At 32.9% G+C, this 20,539-nt stretch overlaps 1 protein-coding gene across 6 annotated transcripts in view; it reads left to right on the top strand.

Moving 5' to 3' along the window:
- The window catches only part of LOC117107841 (filamin-A-like), a 73,312-nt gene that overhangs the window by 8,995 nt on the left and 43,778 nt on the right, over window positions 1–20,539 (top strand). For all 6 annotated transcript variants that reach the window (XM_033249636.1, XM_033249634.1, XM_033249635.1 and 3 more), the window contains 5 exons: window positions 9,297–9,560; window positions 10,783–10,880; window positions 18,818–18,946; window positions 19,877–20,092; window positions 20,288–20,450. In XM_033249636.1, coding sequence (XP_033105527.1) covers window positions 9,297–9,560; window positions 10,783–10,880; window positions 18,818–18,946; window positions 19,877–20,092; window positions 20,288–20,450 — 870 coding nt within the window. The remainder of the gene's footprint in view (window positions 1–9,296; window positions 9,561–10,782; window positions 10,881–18,817; window positions 18,947–19,876; window positions 20,093–20,287; window positions 20,451–20,539) is intronic.

Below are 20,539 nucleotides of genomic sequence, written 5' to 3'. Positions count from 1 at the left end.
AAAGGCAATAGACATAAATATAAATAGGTAAATATGGGAGTTGTATATTAACTATAGCCTCTTTCAAAATTTGACGGTAATGAGTCAAGCCTAAATATAACCATATATAGGCACATCATGACTGTATGGGCCTACATACAAAAGTTTTTTGTCAAAATAATTTGATAATCTGGATAAGACTTAAGCTAAATTATAGCCAGTTATTTTCAGGGGTCTGAAGTCTCCCATAAGTCGCAGGTATTGGTAGGAAATCAGAAACTCAAACATCCCCTTGTAAATTTAGAATGTTTTCATGTGTTTGTTGCTGTGAATTGTTTTCCAGGATTGTCAACTGGTGATGGGTGTAGCCACGTGCGAAATAGAATTTGATGTGTTAAGAAGCTCATTTAATACATGAAATTGTTTTATTGGGACCCTTTTTATTGATATTCGGCCTCATGATTAAATGTTTGGATGGCTGTTGTCATGTGCTTAATAATTAAACTGCTTTATTAATTATTATAGACCACATGCTAGCTGCCCCAGTTTACTCGTTACCAAATGTCAAGAGTTTTGTTTTTATTTCTGAAATTCTATTTTTACTGTATTTTGGTTTGTTGATTACGTTCCATGACATTTAATCCCGTTGAGGTAGTGGGATAGAAACCACCTTAAAATGGTACCCTGGTGTTAAGTTAGCAGTTATTCCTAAAAAGGCTACAGTTTAGACCCAAATATGTAGGCCTAGGCTATTCTTGGAAGATGCTAATAATGATCATAAAATATGCCATATGCTGCAACAAGTTAAAAAATGTTTGCCATATCAATGTAGATATTTCTGGTTTATTTTTATCCTCCTCCAACACGACTGAATAACTAGCTGATTAAGGATGGATTATTCTCTGTGCCATATGAACCAAGGGCACAGATCATTTTAAAAATTTATTATTTAAGGCAGGGGTGGGCATAAAAATTGGTCTGAGGGCCAAAGTAAATTTTTGATTCAACACCGAGGGCCACACCCAAACTTTGATGTTTCCAGTGTACTTCCATAAACGCTCAAGCACTGCTTTTTACACCACTTTATTCATAGATTTAATGTTACTTTTTATGATCGGTTTTGGTCAAATAAAATTTGTTGACTGAATAGGCTTTAGAAATTTGAGAAAAAAATACCAACATTTTATTCTCATGACATCTCAAAGGATTTGAACCTAGAAAGCAAGTACATTACCACTAAAGACTCAGGCCTGTATCCAGGATGGGTGCGATGGGTGCACGCATCCTCCAAAATTAAAAAGGTCCACATTCGAATGTACTGTACATTAAATTTGTTATTTGTTGACCATACCAGGAATTCTAATACTGTATACATAATAAAAAATGTTCCATTTCCATTTTCCATTTGTTTCTTTCACTCCATTTCGGCTAAAAATTCTAACGTTTATTAAAGGAATATTTAGCAAGGCTTTTTCGATCAGTTAGTTTATGATAAAATGTATAAATAAAAAGTTTGAGGAGGTCGAAATTTATTGAGCGGAAGCTTATTATTGTGTAAAGAAACTGATACCTAGCAGTTTGTTTTGATGCTATACTCACTACAGTAGCTTTGTTCTGGTGACTAATCCGGTCTATTGAGGTCAGCCTAAATTCCACAAGTAATTTTGAACTACTACTGGTCTGATCATGGAGGTATGATCTTGTAAAACCCCATGTAGCAGCATAATTATTAGGTATTAAATTACTTGTTGCAAGGATCCCCATTATCAGTGGTATGTTGATAGTATTTGCAGTCTGGCCGCAGATATTTGCAACAAAACAAAACAATTATATATATATGACACCATTAACCTAACAATACATATCTCCTTGAAGAATTCAGCAACAACCTTAAGGCCATTTGACAAATTTGTTGATCATCCACTTAGTACACTTAAATGCAACAGACAGACAAGTTTCTATGCATTCTCTAAACCAAGACAAAGTCATAATTAAGAAATATATCAATTTCGTTTAGTTTGGCAGTGATCAAGAACGGTGGTTCCACAATCTTGAACCATATCAAAGCAGGACTCAGAAATAGAAAGAATCCATAATAAATTATATTACACTTGGCAATGTATTTTGTCTAGTTATAATTAATTGGTGGAAATGTCAGGATTATCACTTGGGATTAAATACAGTTTGTTTTAACAGAACCATTAATTATTTAGCAATTTTGTTAACTTGCTGTCTGTTTCAAGACCTGTCAAGTTTGTGTTATTTCATACCTTCGTATAGGATGTTCGCGTCATGTCTATACCAAGGAATATTACTATAGTATACTTGAAAGGATGAAACAATTAAGTTTGACATTAAGTACTGTTAAAATAGGAATATTTTTTTGTAGTGTCTACTATTCTAACAATTCTAACAACCAAGATCCTCTCAGCAGATTTAGATACCAATTTGTAAATAGTGACAACTGATAGTCTGGGAAAATATTTAAAGTTGTCCCATGTGTTTGTGTTTGACATTCAGTTGGTAATTTATATGTACCAGTAATTTATATACGTATAGTATATGATTTTTGGTGCAGTAAATCGTGTACTTGTACCTCATAATTGCATACTGTATGCTGCGTATGATTATGCTGATATAGAATATAGATATTATGGAAAAAATATCTCCCCTCCCCCTCTCCCACATTCTCCATGTCCATTGTTCGCATGATAACGTTACCCGGACCCTACTATAATAAGCATCTCTCTATGCAGGGGCAGATCCAGAGATGTCCAAAAGTGGGACTGAAAGGGGATGATCGAGAAAACAAGTCCTAGGGGGCCAGGGGCATGCCCCCTGCAGACCAAACGACGAAAATAACCTCCGAGGCTTTCTGGACCATCAATTTTTTCTTGTTTTTTTCTTTTTATTACCTTCCAAAAGGGAGGGGGGTGCGGTGCGCGAAACTGGCCCATGCTCCCCCCCCCAAATTTTCCCCTACTATGGCTACCAGGTAGACACGGACCACGCCCATGCAGTAACCACAATGACCTACTTTATTATACATTGCTTTATATAATTACTTTTAAATTAAGGAAAATCGGAACCAAGAACATAATTTTCCTTGCCAATTACAGATAATACTATTATGAATCTATGATATAATTGGATAGTATGCTAATGCTACAAACTACACACCTTCATTTTTGTCAGTCCTTTTTTACCTTTACCATAAAGCATTCATTGATTTTAAATTGAAAGCATGACTTGTATGGCCAGACCAGGGAGTTGTTATAACAACTCCCTGGCCAGACCATAAGCAAACTTACTGAGTGTAGGCCTACAGTACCCAAGTACCAAACAATAGAAATTATAGTATTGTACATACATCCATACACACCTTTCCATATGAGATTTACTGTACTCTACTTAGGATGGAATGAAAAAGACCTTAGAAGAATGCTTACTATGTCTGCGGTCAACCAATCAGAAAACATCCTTCTCAAGGTTGCTTTTTACCTTTTGTACATCCTAAACCTTGAGATTTATTATGAATGAACAATTGCAGATAAGTTCTAGAAGGACCTTGGAGGTGTTTTTCAAAGGATGGGTGACATTAAGTTTACCCTTATCCCAGTTGAGCATTGTATATACCGTGTGAAAATTCAACAGCCAATTTTGAATTTAACATTAGTTTAATAATGAAGTTTATAAAGAATGCATTTAAAGAATAGAATGCAAATCAGATATATTTATATATATTATACTTTTTGATTAGGTAATTTGTAAAATCCCCACTGATTTGTTTTCCCCAACAAGTCAGTACGGTATATAGATATACTTCTTTTTGTCAAAGAGAAAATGCGCCTCTGAGTAGCATTCTAAATAGGTGGCACATTATAAGTGCTGTTAGTATTTATTATAACATAATATATTGGAATTTATTGGTCACATTTAGCTTACTGTGTATCTTTAATATTTGGAATTAGCTTCATAAATAGCTAAAGCCATGTAGAAATTGTACATTGTTGGTATAGATTATAGATAGATACTAAAATAGATCCTGCTTGCTATTGCTATTATTTCTTTACTTGTGATGTCAGAGAAGTGAGTCTTTGTGATATCTACTGTCTCTGCATCTTAAGTCATTTTAATACCTACTGCCCTTGTGTATTATTTTTTTTCTTCATTTGGGAAGGTCATACCACTTCTGAGAAAACTGTGGTGCTTGTGCCTTTTATAGAATGATCGATTTGGTGTTCAGTCCCATTGAATTCCCATGATGCTCTATAAAAATGCCTTTTTATGAGGCGTGGGATGGGAGTGCTTGCCATCAATGCTCCATAACAAATCGCTTTGAGGCTCTGGAGTTGAGAGCTTATTTGCCACCATTGATATTTCATAATCAAGTCTTTTATAAGGCTTGAGGAGTGGAATTGTTTGGAATGAACATAGGACTTTGGAATTTATGGAGGCCTGAGGTTCCATAGAACAATTAATGCTGTCATAAAATATGTCATTGATGAATGTTGTACTGTTGTCTAAAGATACACATACTGTAAACATGCGTTTAAAAGAATTTTCAACTTGACTAATCAGGTAGTTGCCTTAATTGGGGGAAGCAAGCTGTGGATCAATGGATCATGCCTTGCAGTTCCATTGTGGAGGGTTCAGTACCAGGAATATCAATATGATTTTCCTGACAACCACAGTCTCATTTCGTAAGAAAGATACTAGGTTTTAGAGCATCAAAGGACTCCAGTGATTGATGTCACTGGATGGAACCCCATAATGATTAAAAAGAGAAAAATCTAATATTATTGAGATATTTGAGGTAAAAAGCAAATCCAAAGTTTAAGAGCAGGTCAAGTGGTAGAACATGTAGAGAAACTGTATAACCAAGCTAGGTAAGTAGAGAATGTACACCTGACTTGTGTAATAAGATTTTATATAATTAGTATATTTACTAAATCGTATTTTAAAGAATAAGAAGTACCTGTCTCCCTCCAATTAAAGACCACTTTTGGGGTTTCCATGGTCTTTGAAAGCTTTGGTCTGTAATTAGAATAATAAAGATAGTCTACTTCGTGAATACTTACCTGGATAAACTGACTAATTTTGCCTATTTCTCACATAAGAAACACCCCTCGAAAAAAAATAGAACGGTTGACTCTAGGCACCAAGAAAAGGGGTCTTTAATTGAAGGGGTCTTTATTTAGAGTGAGACCTACAGAAGTTTCTGTTTTTGTATTACTCTTTGAATAATGAAAAGAAAGATCATCCTGTATGTGTAACCAGGGAGGTGTAAATTGTAGAACACCAGTCCCTGGGCCGATCAAAATATCCAGGTCACTGTAAATTCTGTCCAGTGAAGGTGATAGATATCTCCATGGAGTTGCCAAGCAACAATAATGGCATACTCATCCTGCTGTGTGTATCTGTCACCAGTGGCATCTTTGTTTCCTTAGCACTTTTTTTCTGTTTGTATCAGGTCAGAGTTCAGAATTTCTTTTTCAGTTGTAGCTCAGACTATACTTTAAAGTGTATATCCATCATTGTACCAACAGTTAGCATACAGTGATTGCTAACCATCTATCTTGCAATATTGCAATCCGATCTGATCAAATTGAAACAACTTTGATGATACGATAGCAAAAGAATTGACTTTTTAAAGTCATAACAAGTATTCATAGTTTGAGTGCTACCGATCTAAAGGTGTATGTGTATGTTCTAATAAATGATTGATTGAATACAAAACTGATACCTTTCAGAGAGTAAACAACACCTTAAAAGTAGTCTAATCCAATATGGTGGTCTTTGTGGTAACATTGCAAGGTTTGCTTTCTAATCAATGTATCTGATATCTGGAATGGTCAGGATGTTGTAACGAAAGCATAATATAATGCTTCTCCCTACTGAAAAAAGCTTTCTACTGTAAATACACAAAATTCAGGAGCTTAGTCAAAGAAAATCGGAGAAAGTTTTCATTGGCTATTAATTACCAACGATGAAGAATAATTCAGACAAAAAAACCCAACAATTTTCTGAATGGCTAGACAGACTTAAAGTATAAGCTGTTAATAGGGAAGTTGTGTGGCTAACCCTAAATCAGTGTACCTTCCTTTCTTAACCTCTATTATAACCGCAGGTCACCAATGTATTCTTAAGCCTTCACCTTTTATGATGGGATCAGCCCTGGGACAGTGGGTGTACTGTGTTTAATGGTGCAAGCTAGCCTACTTTTTGTTTGCTTTTTGGTTGATGTGAGCTGATATAATACTTTGAAAGGCTGTTGTGTTATAGTAATACTCTATGATCAAGATTGCCAGGTGAATAATCTTTCAGCCACCTTGTTTTTGGTTGCTGTCTCATATCATTCAATTATTCATTTAATTATTTAAATTTTATTAAACTAATGGGAAAATTTTTATTATGCTAAGAAAAGAATAAAATTTGAACTACTATATGAAAGTATTTAACTTTTTATTATAATATATTACATTAAATTGAATAAGCAATGCCATATGATTATAGTGATCAACCCAGATCAATGATGAATATGATTTTCATATTTTCTGATTCTGTTTGGTGTTGGGTCTAAGCGTCAACTGTTTTTGAAGTGTCATTATCAGACAGACATCTGATATGCTTCACTGCCTATGACCTTAAAGGGTGGAGTTGAGAAGTTGTCTGTAGAATGGTAGAAACATGCTCTATGATTGTTATTGGGCACCAGTTGTGAGCTATTGAGAGATTAGTGAACCAATGAAGGTTGAAAGTTGCTGCATAAACAACTTGCTCTGTAGGCAAGCCAGTGCCTAGCATAATTCAGAACTTAAAAGGAGATAGTTCCTTTTTGAGATCTCTTTACAAGAACTCCTCTTTCCCACTGTCATTTCTACTTATTATTTCTTATTATTATAGTGTTATTAGAGCAAAGAACTGCTTCCCACCTCCCCTCCCCACCATTCAATGGTTTTGTTTTTTGAATTAATGAAGAAGGTGCATCATGAATCCTGTTTGACACACCAATAATAATAATAATAATAAAATAATTCCCAAAGAACATAAAAGGTGCAACACACATTTCATTAGCCATCTGAAAACAAATACGTTTGAAGTTGCAAAAAAATTTAGAAGTTATGTACTGAATGGCAGTGTTTTCAACTACAAGTTCATGCAACAAACATCATGAGCTAAGCAAGTGACACTATTCTGGAAGGCTGTTTGTTGTCCCTTTCCTTTCAGTGGAGATATTTATCGTGTTGAGAAATGTGGGTCAATTAGTGTCTGTCTAACTTCCTTTACTATCATCTACAATCTTTCCCTCGCTTCATCCTTCAGTCCCATCTTTGTGATATGTCAATGAAAATATATCCCTGCGAAGTTTAGGAAGAAGACGAGGAAGTAAACATCCTTGATAATATAGTTTACTTAAGATAAGATAAATAACTGCTAGGGGGGGTATTTATAATGAACTAGGGGACTGTTAGTTGTACTTCTTAAATTGTTGTTCAGTTGCATTTCTTCTGTCGTCAGTTGATGTTAATAAACGATTTCCCTTTCTAATTTTTTTTTAGATTGATATGGCATGGGTTTAGATAATTTAGTTTATGGTTCTAATTACAGTGTCCTGTACCCATAAATGAAATTTAACATCACGTACTGAGGAAAGTATCCAAAAGATTTACGGATGAGAATAAATATAATGTGGGTTGGAGAAAACCAAATCATTGGTTCATTCACTTACATTATACTTTTAACTTTATTGTTAATTTTTATGTATACTCAATCAACAGAGATGGAGAGTAGATTGAATATTTGATTTGCAAACCAAGTTTATAATCAAAATACTTTTATAAAGTGTTGACCTAAACCAGGAACATTCGACCCAAACAATTGGTGTAAAATTTAATAGCATTCTGCATTTAATGCAAGGAATGCACGATTTCACAAATAATTCATGTTCCTGGTAACTATTTTTAGATTCTCTGTTAAGTGAAATTTGTCGGCACTGGCTGTGTGAATGAATTGTCGACATGTGTTGAGGCGTTATAATCCATGCTTTTACAAGTAGTTATGCACTGCCGCTCTTAATATCTGTCTCCTATAATGTAATAAATTTAGAAGTGATTTGATCTCTGAATTAAAATCAAGTTGTCATTGCAATTGCTGCTGAATAATTGATAATATATCAAGGTGGCGGCGGGGGCAATGGAAATTTCCCCCATTGTACATGTCACCTCCCCGGTTGTCTGATTCCACAACAAGGTTTTAGTCTTAAATTGCCTGCAAAACATTATTTTGATTGCCAGTCCCGAATATTTTATTTCTGGACCCTGATTGAGGCTCTAGTCAGCCTCTTCTGGATCACGATTGATTATACTAAAAAAAAAAAACGGATACCCGCATCACAGAGTTTTATTTATTGACGTGATCCCTGTTTGATAGTCGGACCCCTTGTCAGCAAATTTCTGGAGCCATCACTGAATAAGTTTATAACTCAATATATTTTTAATGCGTAACTCAACCCTTTCGGATAGCAGTAGGTTGATACAACACAGATTTCCCATTATATAAATAGGAAATATAAAAAAAAGTTTGATGTTTGAGTTGTCACCAGGAAATGAGGTTTATATAGTGTTCCATATATTTCAGCAGATATTGAAATCGTTAATGGAGTTGTAATCAACTCGCATAGTTGGAGACAGCCATGTATCAACTCCACATTTTGTGCAACAGGTGTTGAAGGAGGAGAACTAGAATGTTCATTCAGTAATCCTTATATATAATAATTGACCTAAATAATGATTCACTTACTGTAAGTCTTCATGTTAACTTAAGAGAAAAAAGTTGATGTTTAGATCTAAACTTACAGTATCAAGTACCGCGTATTCTTTCATTTGGCCCAAGTTAAAGTGCGCTTTTTTCGGGTTATATATTTTAAAATCATGAGAGGGCTATTGTCACATAGATAAGATTACTACATGTAGGTGGTTATAATTACTTTGACTATTTTCCTATTTCTTATAAGGTACTTTATTTAGATACTCAATAAAATGCTACTGTATGTATTGTTATTTATATTTAGCATGAATTGGAATTTAGACATACTAAACAGTAACTTAAGCAAAACCTTTTAATATTCCAATTCCAATGTACTTTAATATTGTAAGATAAAATCTGATGCTGTATATAAATTAACAATGAAATGATATAGTTGAATAACAAATGTATTAATTAAATCATTAATTAATCGAAATTCAATTTTTAAGTCAAAATTAATTCAAGTAACCAGATTGGATGAAGTATTTGCTTTCTTTACTACATTACAGACAGCTCAGATATCGTGGATGGTCGCTTGAAACTAATCCTAGGTCTAATATGGACACTGATTTTGCATTACTCGATCAGCATGCCGATGTGGGATGAAGAGGGTGAAGGAGCGGTAGATGGACAGAAAAAGAAGAAGGAAACACCAAAAGAGAAACTTCTAGGCTGGATCCAAAGCAAAGTACCAGATCTTCCAATCAAGAATTTCAACAAAGATTGGAACGATGGCCGAGCTGTTGGTGCTCTAGTTGATTCCTGTGCCCCAGGTTAGTTGTCAGCAATTATTTTTTATGAACATAAGAGGACGCTTAATGAAGGTCGTAAATTTTGATTGCACACCTAAATGCAACAAAAGAATCATAAAAATATAAGGAGATTAAAATGGTTGTCTCGCAACCACCAGACAACCACAACCCCTCGTCTCTCAAGGCAATGACCTGTCTGAAGCAACTTTACCATAGTCCTTGGGTAGAAGCACGCCGTGGGTGTACTGCAAATCCATCCCCTAAATTGCTGTAAGATGATGATAATGATAATAATGATTATTATGATAATGATAAATATGAATACTCAAAGACTCGCATCGTTTAATTCAGTACAAGACTGCTTGGAAATCCATATATTTAAAAAAAAAAACACTTAAGTCCAGAATTGAAACTGTGTCACTCTCCTTGTGGCCATGTATACGTAGATACCCTCATAAGGTGGTATGCTTTGCTCCAGAAGTTCCCATCTCTGGCCTGTGCCTCAGGCTTGGCTACTGGAAGGAAATCAGGTGAAAATGAAAGACTGGGAAATAAATAAAGTCATATCCCAATATTTGAAAGAAATAAACAGTACTTGAGCAGTGAAATCTACTTAATTAATCAAAAATTTAAAAGAAAATCAGAGTTTTGGTAAACATCAAATGCATAGCATTTGGACACCGATGTATCACACAAACGTACCATCAAAAAATGAGGTGAAAGGGAAATTGAGTCATTGTTCCACAGGCTGGTTTTACTATACAAGAGAGTAGTTGTCATACTGGCCTAATTCCTTAATACAGTTTTGAATTAAGGGGTTGGCTATCAAAGTCAAAATCAATCTAAATTGTGCCTGATTTAAATATTATATTGAACCCTTCCATTAACATGGGATATTCATTTAAACAAATTGTTTTTTAAGTAATTTGAGGAAATAATAAAACTGCTAATGCTATTCAAGACTTTTAATCCATTATAGTCTATAACATTATTTACATAGAATTATAGGCCTAATAATTCTGTTTTTTGATTAATATATGTGTTGGGGGATCAAATTAAGCCTAAATATAAGGTTGGAATATGGGCTAGAATTATAGCTGATTGTCTAAATAGTACCTCAGCATCTCTTCAATTCTTCCATATTTTTTTGCATCGCCTTATTTAGTGTAAACTAAAGCCAGGTTACCAACCGTAATCAAATGAAATACATCCATGGATTAACTAAATACTTGTATTTGTGTAGGTTTGTGTCCTGATTGGGAAGATTGGGATCCAGCAAACAAACTTGACAATGCCAGAGAGGCCATGCAGCTTGCTGATGATTGGCTGAATGTACCACAGGTAAGGCTAGTTAGTTTTGGACACAGCCTCTCCATCGAGAAGAGCTGACCCCCCTTCCCACAATTTGTCAGGGAGAAAAATAAAACTCTATGTACTTTTTTTTAAATGTTTGAAACTTGCGCTCTTGTGCAACACATAGGCCCCATCAGGGACATCGGACCCCCTTGTCAGGCAAATCCTGGTGCCACCACTGCCTCATATACGTAATGAAAAAATTATGTTGTAATTTTATGAGCCGATAATATTGAGAATATACAGTAGTTACAGTGAAAACCTAAAGTAGAGCCTAGTCTGGCTAATCTGGCACTAGTCCAAGTAGGATAATTATTTTTTTTGATTCATTCATTGATAAGGAGCTCCTACAGTGCCCTAAATAACAATAATACCAAAGAATCCTTTCTGGGTTAGTATTGTATGGAAACTCATTATTACTGGACCAAAACTGCTATTGTATATTTTTCATGCAGTTCCATTTCAATTTATCAATCGTATTGTACACAACCATTGTATGACGTCAGCAAGGCGTTCAAATTTGATTGGCATCAACTTAGGATAGGCCTAGGTGTTCTTGATTCATTATAGAACAGAAGTCTTTACAATAGAATCTTAGCATTGTATAGAATGTAAATAAACACGTTCATACTACTGAAATCAAAATTCAATTACAATTTTTTTGTAATTACCATTATGAAAATAGTATTTCACTAAAGTAAATAATCTGTGCCTGTTAATTTCTGACGTCAACAAGATGTACAACTTGTGCACTTGAGTGGAGCTTATTAGTAAGAATAAAATGAAAAATTGTCAATAAGAATACAATAAAGAATAAATAATCTCACCCTCAGAACTAATGCTAATCCTTAAACTAAGCAAGGGTGGCAATTAACATTGAAAAGCTCACTACCATTTTTGTTCAGGCATAAATTTTCAGGCATCTGGGTGACCACCATCTCCCTCCCCTCCAACTGTCATCAGTCACTGATCCCACTAAATGGGTTGCCAGAAATAATAGTAGCCGGCAGTTGTTTCGGATGCAGTTTAGCCTCATACGCAGGACAGACGTCAAGAAAGGATGTGTTTAATGGCAATTCTGACCCAAATATCTGAGGACTGTTGTCAGAACAACAGATCAGTCTGTTTCAAAATCTCGAAAACCCCTCAAAAACCCAATTAACATTTGAATTGATTGTTTAAAAGGGATCAAATAAGACTTCTAATGATACATACAGTATACTATTCAATTTTCATTCATTTACAATTTATTTGTAATGAAAATTCTTAGATTACAAGCCTTTTTATGGGCCTAAATATTTAAAGCATTGATGATTTTTTTTCTTAAATTTTAAATAAAAAAGAAAGCACATTCAATGTAGGTCATGACCTGTAATATTATATGACACATTTAATCATCTGGTAATCTCATATATGATATATTTAAATATTTGTTTTTTATGTAAGATGAAACAAAATATAATAGTACTTTTGATATATTGTTGTAAAGCATTTACTATTACCGGTAGTTTAGGTTTGTTTTTTTGTTTGTGTAGTAACCACTTCCACTATGATCAGACTAAAAATGAAGGCTACAGAATTATGTGTATAAATCTATATATAAACTTGAAAAAATTTTAAAAGAAATTATATGAATTTGTTGTTAGCTAAGCTTTCAATTGGAAATTAGAATGAGAGAACTTTTCCTTGTACATATATATGTTTAAATTTATCTTATAGTGTTTACATAATTCCTTAAAATTCTTGATGGAAAAGTTCTATAATGAACAATACTTAAACCATTGGAAATTGTTGTTTTTATAATCAGAAAACATTATGTGGTTCTTATTAAATTATCAATTGAATTTGTGTTTTAATTTTGTTTTGACACAAGTCACTGCTACAATGATTTGTGTTAAATTCTGAACAAATGTATTTTACTGGCAGAACCTTTAAGAAACCCGCAAGCAGGCCAAGTATTTGATTCATAAGAGTGACTTACCTTATAAGGCAAGGCAAAAAGAATGTGGCCTTGGTACCTGCTTTTATTTGATGGATATCGTAAACATAATTTGAAAATAATTTGAAATTACTTCCAGCAAAGCTTCGCTGTATTTTTTGATCTTCAACCTAAATAAAAAAAACACAAAAAAACCCCAATTAAGTGAAGTCTGATTAAAATCTGGAATAAGCATCAAAAATGCAATTACTGGTAAAACATTGATAACTCATTGAAATTTTTGTAATATTAAATACACAGATTGCACAAATTCGGTTTTTCTATATAAAGAAAAATAACCGACTACAAGGTAATGGGTTCTTTGCAAAGTATTATTATATACAGTATCTGTTGATTGGGAATAATATTTGCTCCCTTATGTTTAACTGAGAGTAGGCGTAAATAATTTAATTTGTTTGAATGTTGGGGTATGGGCAACAAAATATTTAAAAAAAATTAAGCATTGTGTTTATGCATACCACTACAATAGCCTTTGTCGTCCCTGTAAAGTTGAAAATATTATTTAGTTTATGTGGATATATAATAATTGTGTGTACTTAGGTAGGTTACACCACAGATGTTAAAAAAATTACTCCAGATTCAGTGGCTGAAATCCAGGCACATGAATGTACTATTTATTATCTAATGAAATGTTAAGTTTTTGGAATGTGGGCTGTCTACAGGAGGTTTGTTGTCATGGTATCTTAGAGAGGATGAACAAATTTGATACTTCGTTGATGATATAATAACTTTATCTGTTTCTCACGTCACATATTTAATTTACGAGGTAGATACTATATCTCTAACTTTAGCAGGTCTGACAAATGTTGCACCCCAATTTGTTATTGGCTATTCCCTGCCACCATTTATTGTGATATACCCTCACGCGTTTAATGATTACTTAGAAAAAGAAACTTAACAATCGTATTTTCAATGTACAAGCCATGTGACCCAATCTCTCCTATGGGAGGCCTAAACATCACAGATACCAATAATATAAGAGTTAAGGATTATCATGTCCCAGTCATGTGTGACTGGTATTGAATGTTATCACATTAATGTTTTTACTGCATTTCATTCATGTGACACCATGTCAGCGATCATAACCTTGTCCATAAAAAAATATACAAGAATTCCTGTAAACATAATTTTTCTATTGGTCTTGAAGAATTTATGGGGAATGATAAATTTGTTTTGAGTGACACGATTGATGGTACGGGAAGTATTTTGACATAATGGATGTCAAGTTTACATTGAGTTGTGAACTGATGCAAAGTAATTTGTATGGAGCATGTAGAAGGTTAAAGTAATGTAGCATTGGTAATAGATCCAAAGTAGTAGACATGATAGATGAGGTATGTTAGGTACTGTAGTCTACCTGGGCCCACATTATATGATGTATTTTAAACAAATGCTCCATTATCTGTAGGCTCTATACAGCAGTGAGACATAGTAGACTATAAGGTATTTTGAGTGAGGAAGTATGATGGGTAGGCTAACATTGTGGCAGTACAGTTACAGTTAGGCTGAAGTAATGTAAATTGTTGTTAAATGAATACTGTAGTATAATAGGCAAGCTTCATTCGAGACCGATATAAATCGTTGAATTTACAATAAGCTTCATGAGAGCTTTACATTTCATATTTTATTTTAAGGAAGCCAAAATATTAAGATTATCAATAAACTGCTCAGTCAATTATGGACTGGTCTGATAAGTTTGAAAAAATATAGTTAACAACAATGATTACATTTATGTTGTGGTATTCCTAACCACAAGGCATTATGGGCAATACCTGTTTCTTATATATCCAAGGTTATATAATTACTCAGTGGATGTATTGTGATTGAACACAATGGATTGTGGGAATTTAATAGAATATGTTAAGAAAGTAACAATAAGTAAAATACTCTTGCCATTTATAATCGGTGAATTTGCATTTATGAGTAATAAAATTTATATGAAACATAATTGACTATGCAAGGGTAACCAATAGAATAGATTTCTGATGACGTATTTATTTATTATTTATCGGTTTTTAATTGAAGACGTTACTGTTACTAGGGGAATGGATAATAAATTTGCATGTTGCATCTTGGCCTTCTTCAGTAAGAAAATAGGCCTATATTATTCCTGTTTTGAAGTCCTTTGCCTACTGTGTGCTGATGGATAAAGAGGTGATAAATGATAATTATAAGAGCCTGTGTTATCCTCTTTAATATCATCCTCTTTAATACCAAGGTAATCCTAATGATCTTGGCTGCAAAGCATTAATTCATGCCATACTCCATTCAACAATAGTTCTTTTCATCCATTAATAAACAGTCTCATTTTACTATAAGCCAGACATGTAAACTTGTGTGGGTTATTGGGGCAAAAGGTTATCCATATTTGAACAGGTGAAGGCACATTCATAACTTCTGATGCTGAACAGTAACACAAAAATTTAAAATTACATAAATGCAGTTTACAGCCAATGTAAAACTACCTTCAAAATACCTAAAAAACTGAACTTGAGTAATTAAAATAACGTGTTAAAAAATTTGGCATTTGACATCATCAACATCGTATCTTCTACTCAAAGTTAACAGGACTATAAGTTGGTATGTTTAAGTTTTGTATTTGTGTAGTGTAATAAGTAAAGTGGAAAGAGTGCAGTGCAAGATTTGTACTTGTGTAGTGCAAGTTTAGAGGAAAGTTTGCAAATTGTTTTGTTCAGGCTAATTTCCTATTCTCTTTCCTGGCAAATGATATACTGTATCTTAAATGCCAACTAAATATTATTATTATTATTATTGTTATTATTATTATTGTTATTATTGTTGTTATTGTTATTATTATTATTATTATTATTATTGTTATTATTATTATTGTTATTGTTATTATTATTATTATTTATATTATTATTATTACTATTATTATAAAAAACAGCACTAAGAAAATCAAAAGGAAAATTCTTCTGTGTTAAGAAATGGAAACTTATTGCTTAATCACACAAGTTATTAATGTTTGTTTTATTTACTTACTAATGATTGATTTAAGTGATTTTATGGTAGATTAATATTAATTTATATCCTGACCATTACATTTATTCATTCATAACTTATAAGATTCAATATGAATATAAAATAATAATATAAGTATATCACAAGTCATAATATTTAATATCAAAGTTTAGGCTACCAGCATTATTCAGTGAACTAGTATATAAAATAAAGTTATGATTACTTATCAACCTCCAGGGGGCAGTATATAACTTTTGATTTTGTCAAGTCCCAATAATGAGGATTGGAATTTATGATTAAATACCAGTGCTTCTTTTAGGTGTGTCTTCACATCGTTTTATTCCAAATGCCAAAATTTGTTTTTTATTGCCTACTGTATGTTAAATACTGGACAGTAATGCACACATTGTCAATTCTAATTTATTTTATTGTTTTTAATTTGAATCTATACAGATTTTAAAAATCTATTCAAATCTATTCAAATTTTAAGAAACTTTCTGTAAAATTTAGACCAGACTATAGGAATTACAAACCAAAAAAAAAAAGTTGAAAGATTATGTAAAAATTGCTGTCATAAGATTAAAGGTGAATATATTTGACCCAATTATCCTAAACATTAACTTTATTTGGGGTTCTACTGTAATGAAACTGTTAAACTATAGACGCAGATAAAAAAAGTCCCTCAGTAATTATACTTTCACAATGTGTGGTATTGCACAATATTCTACTGTAGGTATTTTGAAGGTATTTTCACTCAAATTTCAAATAATCTTTGGTATGTGGTAAACTACCAGTAGAAAACATGCGATTTTCTATAAAAAAAAAAAAAATTCTAAGTTTTTTTTTATACCAAATGATACATCTTTGTTTGCCAATGAGGTAATATTAATAGGAACACTGTCACCTCAAAGAGTGTGATTCCAGTATACTAAAAACAAACATAAAAATCAAGTAGTAAATAAATAATTACCGTAATAAATAATAATAAAATAATTTTGTTAAAATTATTAAAGCTTAGAATAATTTTTTTCCCTAATTAAATGTGGTCTACATTTATAGCATATCATCTTATTCCACTTCTCAAAATATATATAATACAGTATGTAGATTCAGAAGAGATGGGTTACTACCTTATATGGTAGACAGGGTCTTGGCCTTAAGGTATGTTTATGTCTGCAAGGTTCAGAGTTCATTTTTTATATGTACATTAAAACTCTGTAAAATAATCATCAGAAGTATTTTGATGCTGACATGAATTCCCAATGGGAGGATTCTCACCAATAAATTGAGTTGAATAGTGATAGATGCTTATATATCCATGATATATCTTGGATGTATTTAGTGTTGAAATGGCAGCCATTTTGGTTGTTATAGACAGTAGTCAGCTGTTGCAGCGATAAATCATATTCCAACATTCCCGGCATTTTTTCTCCCCTGTGTGGTTACTTTCAACAAAGGGTGTCAACCAGTTTATCAAATTCATATTTCTTGCTAGTCAAAAAGTAATCTTTATTAACGGAGCTTATGGAAAGTCTTCATTCTCAATCTTAATAATAAGCAAACCAATTAAAAAGATTGTTTTGTACCGTCAATCAGATAATTTAAGATTTGCACATTTGTTAATATAATTAATTACTTTAATTGAATTTCAGCTGGTAGTTGAGTGATAACTTGACCTGGGATGTTATTAGCAGTTAACAGATGATTTCATTGCAAAAATTCCTAGGTTACAATTAAAAGTGACATTTTTATGGTCAACTTGCCTATCAGAACATGTTAAAGGTTGTTAGAAATTTAACACTTGCGCTTTTTTTTTAATGAAATTCAATGCCTTTACTTTCAGGTAATTTAATTTTTAGTAGGTTGTCCCTGTGTGTATGAACAGTGGCGTTATTGTATGAAACATGAGAATAATATTCTAGTCTAATTCTTTAGTAAATCTGCGTTTTTGTAGGAGGTCCCTGATCAGCTGCCATTCTTTGCTTTCTTGTTATTTTTATAACAACGTCAGGGTCTATACTTTGGAGAGGGAGTTTTATTGATTTGAAGATTTTGTCTGTATAGTGTTTTTTGTTTAGTAGGGGCCACAACATTTTAGATCCTCTAAATTCATTTTTCTTTGTGCTGCAGTATTATAATCATATTAAGAAGTTTTATACTTTTTTAATGATGGATAATAATCAAATGAATTAAAAATGGGCAAACAAATGAATGATTAAATGCAGAAATGTAGATAATATACATGTTTGGTTCAATCATAAATAAAAGTTAAACATTATGTTCCAATATTTTTTCTTTTTATATAATATTTGTTTATTATAGCCTAGCCTCATAGCCTAGGTAAACATTTGACACATCATTAAGCATTCATACACTAGGTATAAATATTGAGTTGTCTTTTTGAATTGAATTGATTATATGATTGTGTTATAAACTATTTCAATAGGGCCTCATGAAACTGCCTCCATTTTCAAAGAATTTGATGTGTTTATTTTATTCACAATGAGATATAGTGTAAATGTTGATATTATCCAAGCTTCCATGACATATGACTTCCTCACGTTACATATTAATAATCAATTTTACCACTCAAATGTATAAAAACAGATTCAATATTTTTCATATATTAATTATATATAATGGCATATATGTGATTATTAATTAAAATCTAAACATCTTTTTTAACATTTTCTCATTCAGTGTAAGTATTCAGATCATAGTCTAATATGAATTGATGTTTGTTTATAAATTTGAAAGACCAGTATTCTGCTGGTCAGTTCAGTCTTTTTTTGTAATTTTGTCATCTTGAAAACTGCTTCTATTATTAGCTGAAAACTCATACAAACATTCTTTTGGTTTCTATCTTATAGTTATTTTGTCATCTTGAAAACTGCTTCTATTATAAGCCGAAAACTCATACAAAAATACCTTTATTTTCTTATAGTTGTTGGCACCAGAGGATATGGTGAACCCAAGGGTCGATGACCTTAGTATGATGACATATCTGTCTGAGTTCCCCAAAGCCAAGTTGAAGCCAGGTGCTCCTCTGAGACCAAGATCAAACTCCAAAAAGGTAATTAATTACACCGCAGGCATCCTATGTACTATGACTACAACTGCGATGAATGTGAATTGCAAAAATTGAGTCAGACCCATGTTAAAAATACATTGTGATTTCCTAGTTACTTATTTATTTACATAGCTGAGTGTAGCAGTTGTGATTATTTTCTTAAATGCCAGTTGCCTGATCATAAAATGAAAGCAGTTTCAGGTCTACTCTGCTGAAGCATATGACCCTATATCTACCTGAAACATTTTCCTGCCAATATGTTAGTCCAAATGTTATAATGTCCCTTCAAGTGACTTATCATCAGCCTTTGTAATTATTCATAACTATCTAATTAATATGTTGCAACCATCACTTTAAAAGTCAAAACCATCCCTTCAATTAGTCATAATTTTTAATAATTCATAACCATCCTTATTAATAGGTATAAACAATCCATTTAATATGTCAAAAACCATCTTTTTAATAAGTCATAATTGTCCCTTTATTAATTCATAACCATCCTTATAAATAAGTCTAAACTCTTTAGTTATTAAGCCAAAACCATCTTTTTAATAATTGGTAACAAGCCTTTAGTAAGTCATAACCATCCTTTGAATAAGTCATAACCTTGTAGCCATCTTTATAAATAAGTATAAGCTATTTAGTTAATAAGCCAAAACCATCTTTTTAATAAGCCTTTAGTAAGTCATGACTATCCCTTGAATAAATCATAACAATTCCTTTAAAAAATTGTTTCCATCCCTTAGATTATAAGTCTAAACCATCCCTGCCTTAGACATGAACAGAAGGTTATTAGCCACACCCCTCATTTATAGTGCCCACCTTCCCTCCCCCCCCCCAATATAGAGTAGCCACGTCCCTTGTATTGAGTCCTAATATCTTTAGTGCTATAGTTACCAAGTTTATGGATTTTGTTTTCTCTTTTACCTTAAGGTACGTGCCTATGGCCCAGGTATTGAGAAGGAGGGAAATGCCATCACCAGACCCACCCACTTCACTGTGGAGACCTATGCAGCCGGTAGCGGTACAGTCACCGTCACGATCATCAATCCAAATGGAGAAATTGAACCGCATGAAATTAAATACAATAAAGACAAAAACAAGAGCTATACCGTAGAATACACTCCAAGAAGTGTAGGAACCTACACGGTAAGTTGAAAAACACAAGTAAATAATTGTTCTGTGTCTGAAAATTGCATTACCCAATTTAGAAAAGGAGCATTGAAATGACACTCTCTTGGAAACAACAAATGTTGCTACAAATGAAATATTCAATTATTGTTAGCTCTAATAATGCTTTTTATATGAATATTAGTTGGTAATTTGCATATTTTCTTATGACAGGTAAAAGTGGCTTTCAACAACACTGCCATTCCAAAATCTCCTTTCACGGTGGTAGTAGGTAAATTATTGACAGACCCAAGCAAATGTTCCGCAGAAGGCCCTGGCCTGCAGCCCACAGGTGTGATGCTAGACCAGTCCACCTACTTCGAAGTTTTTACAGCTGGTAAGCTTAAAAATATTAGACATACTGTTTGGCAACAGTGGCTGTGGTAGAGATTCCCTGATGAGGGATCCCCAGATCCCCAACAGGGA

Source organism: Anneissia japonica, unplaced genomic scaffold (genome assembly GCF_011630105.1).
Source record: "Anneissia japonica isolate Jap-2015-1 unplaced genomic scaffold, ASM1163010v1 scaffold288060_len1141017_cov207, whole genome shotgun sequence".
In the NCBI taxonomy this organism is placed as follows: domain Eukaryota; kingdom Metazoa; phylum Echinodermata; class Crinoidea; order Comatulida; family Comatulidae; genus Anneissia; species Anneissia japonica.
Note: the sequence above shows the minus strand (reverse complement) of the source record. Positions and strands in the feature narration are given on the sequence as shown.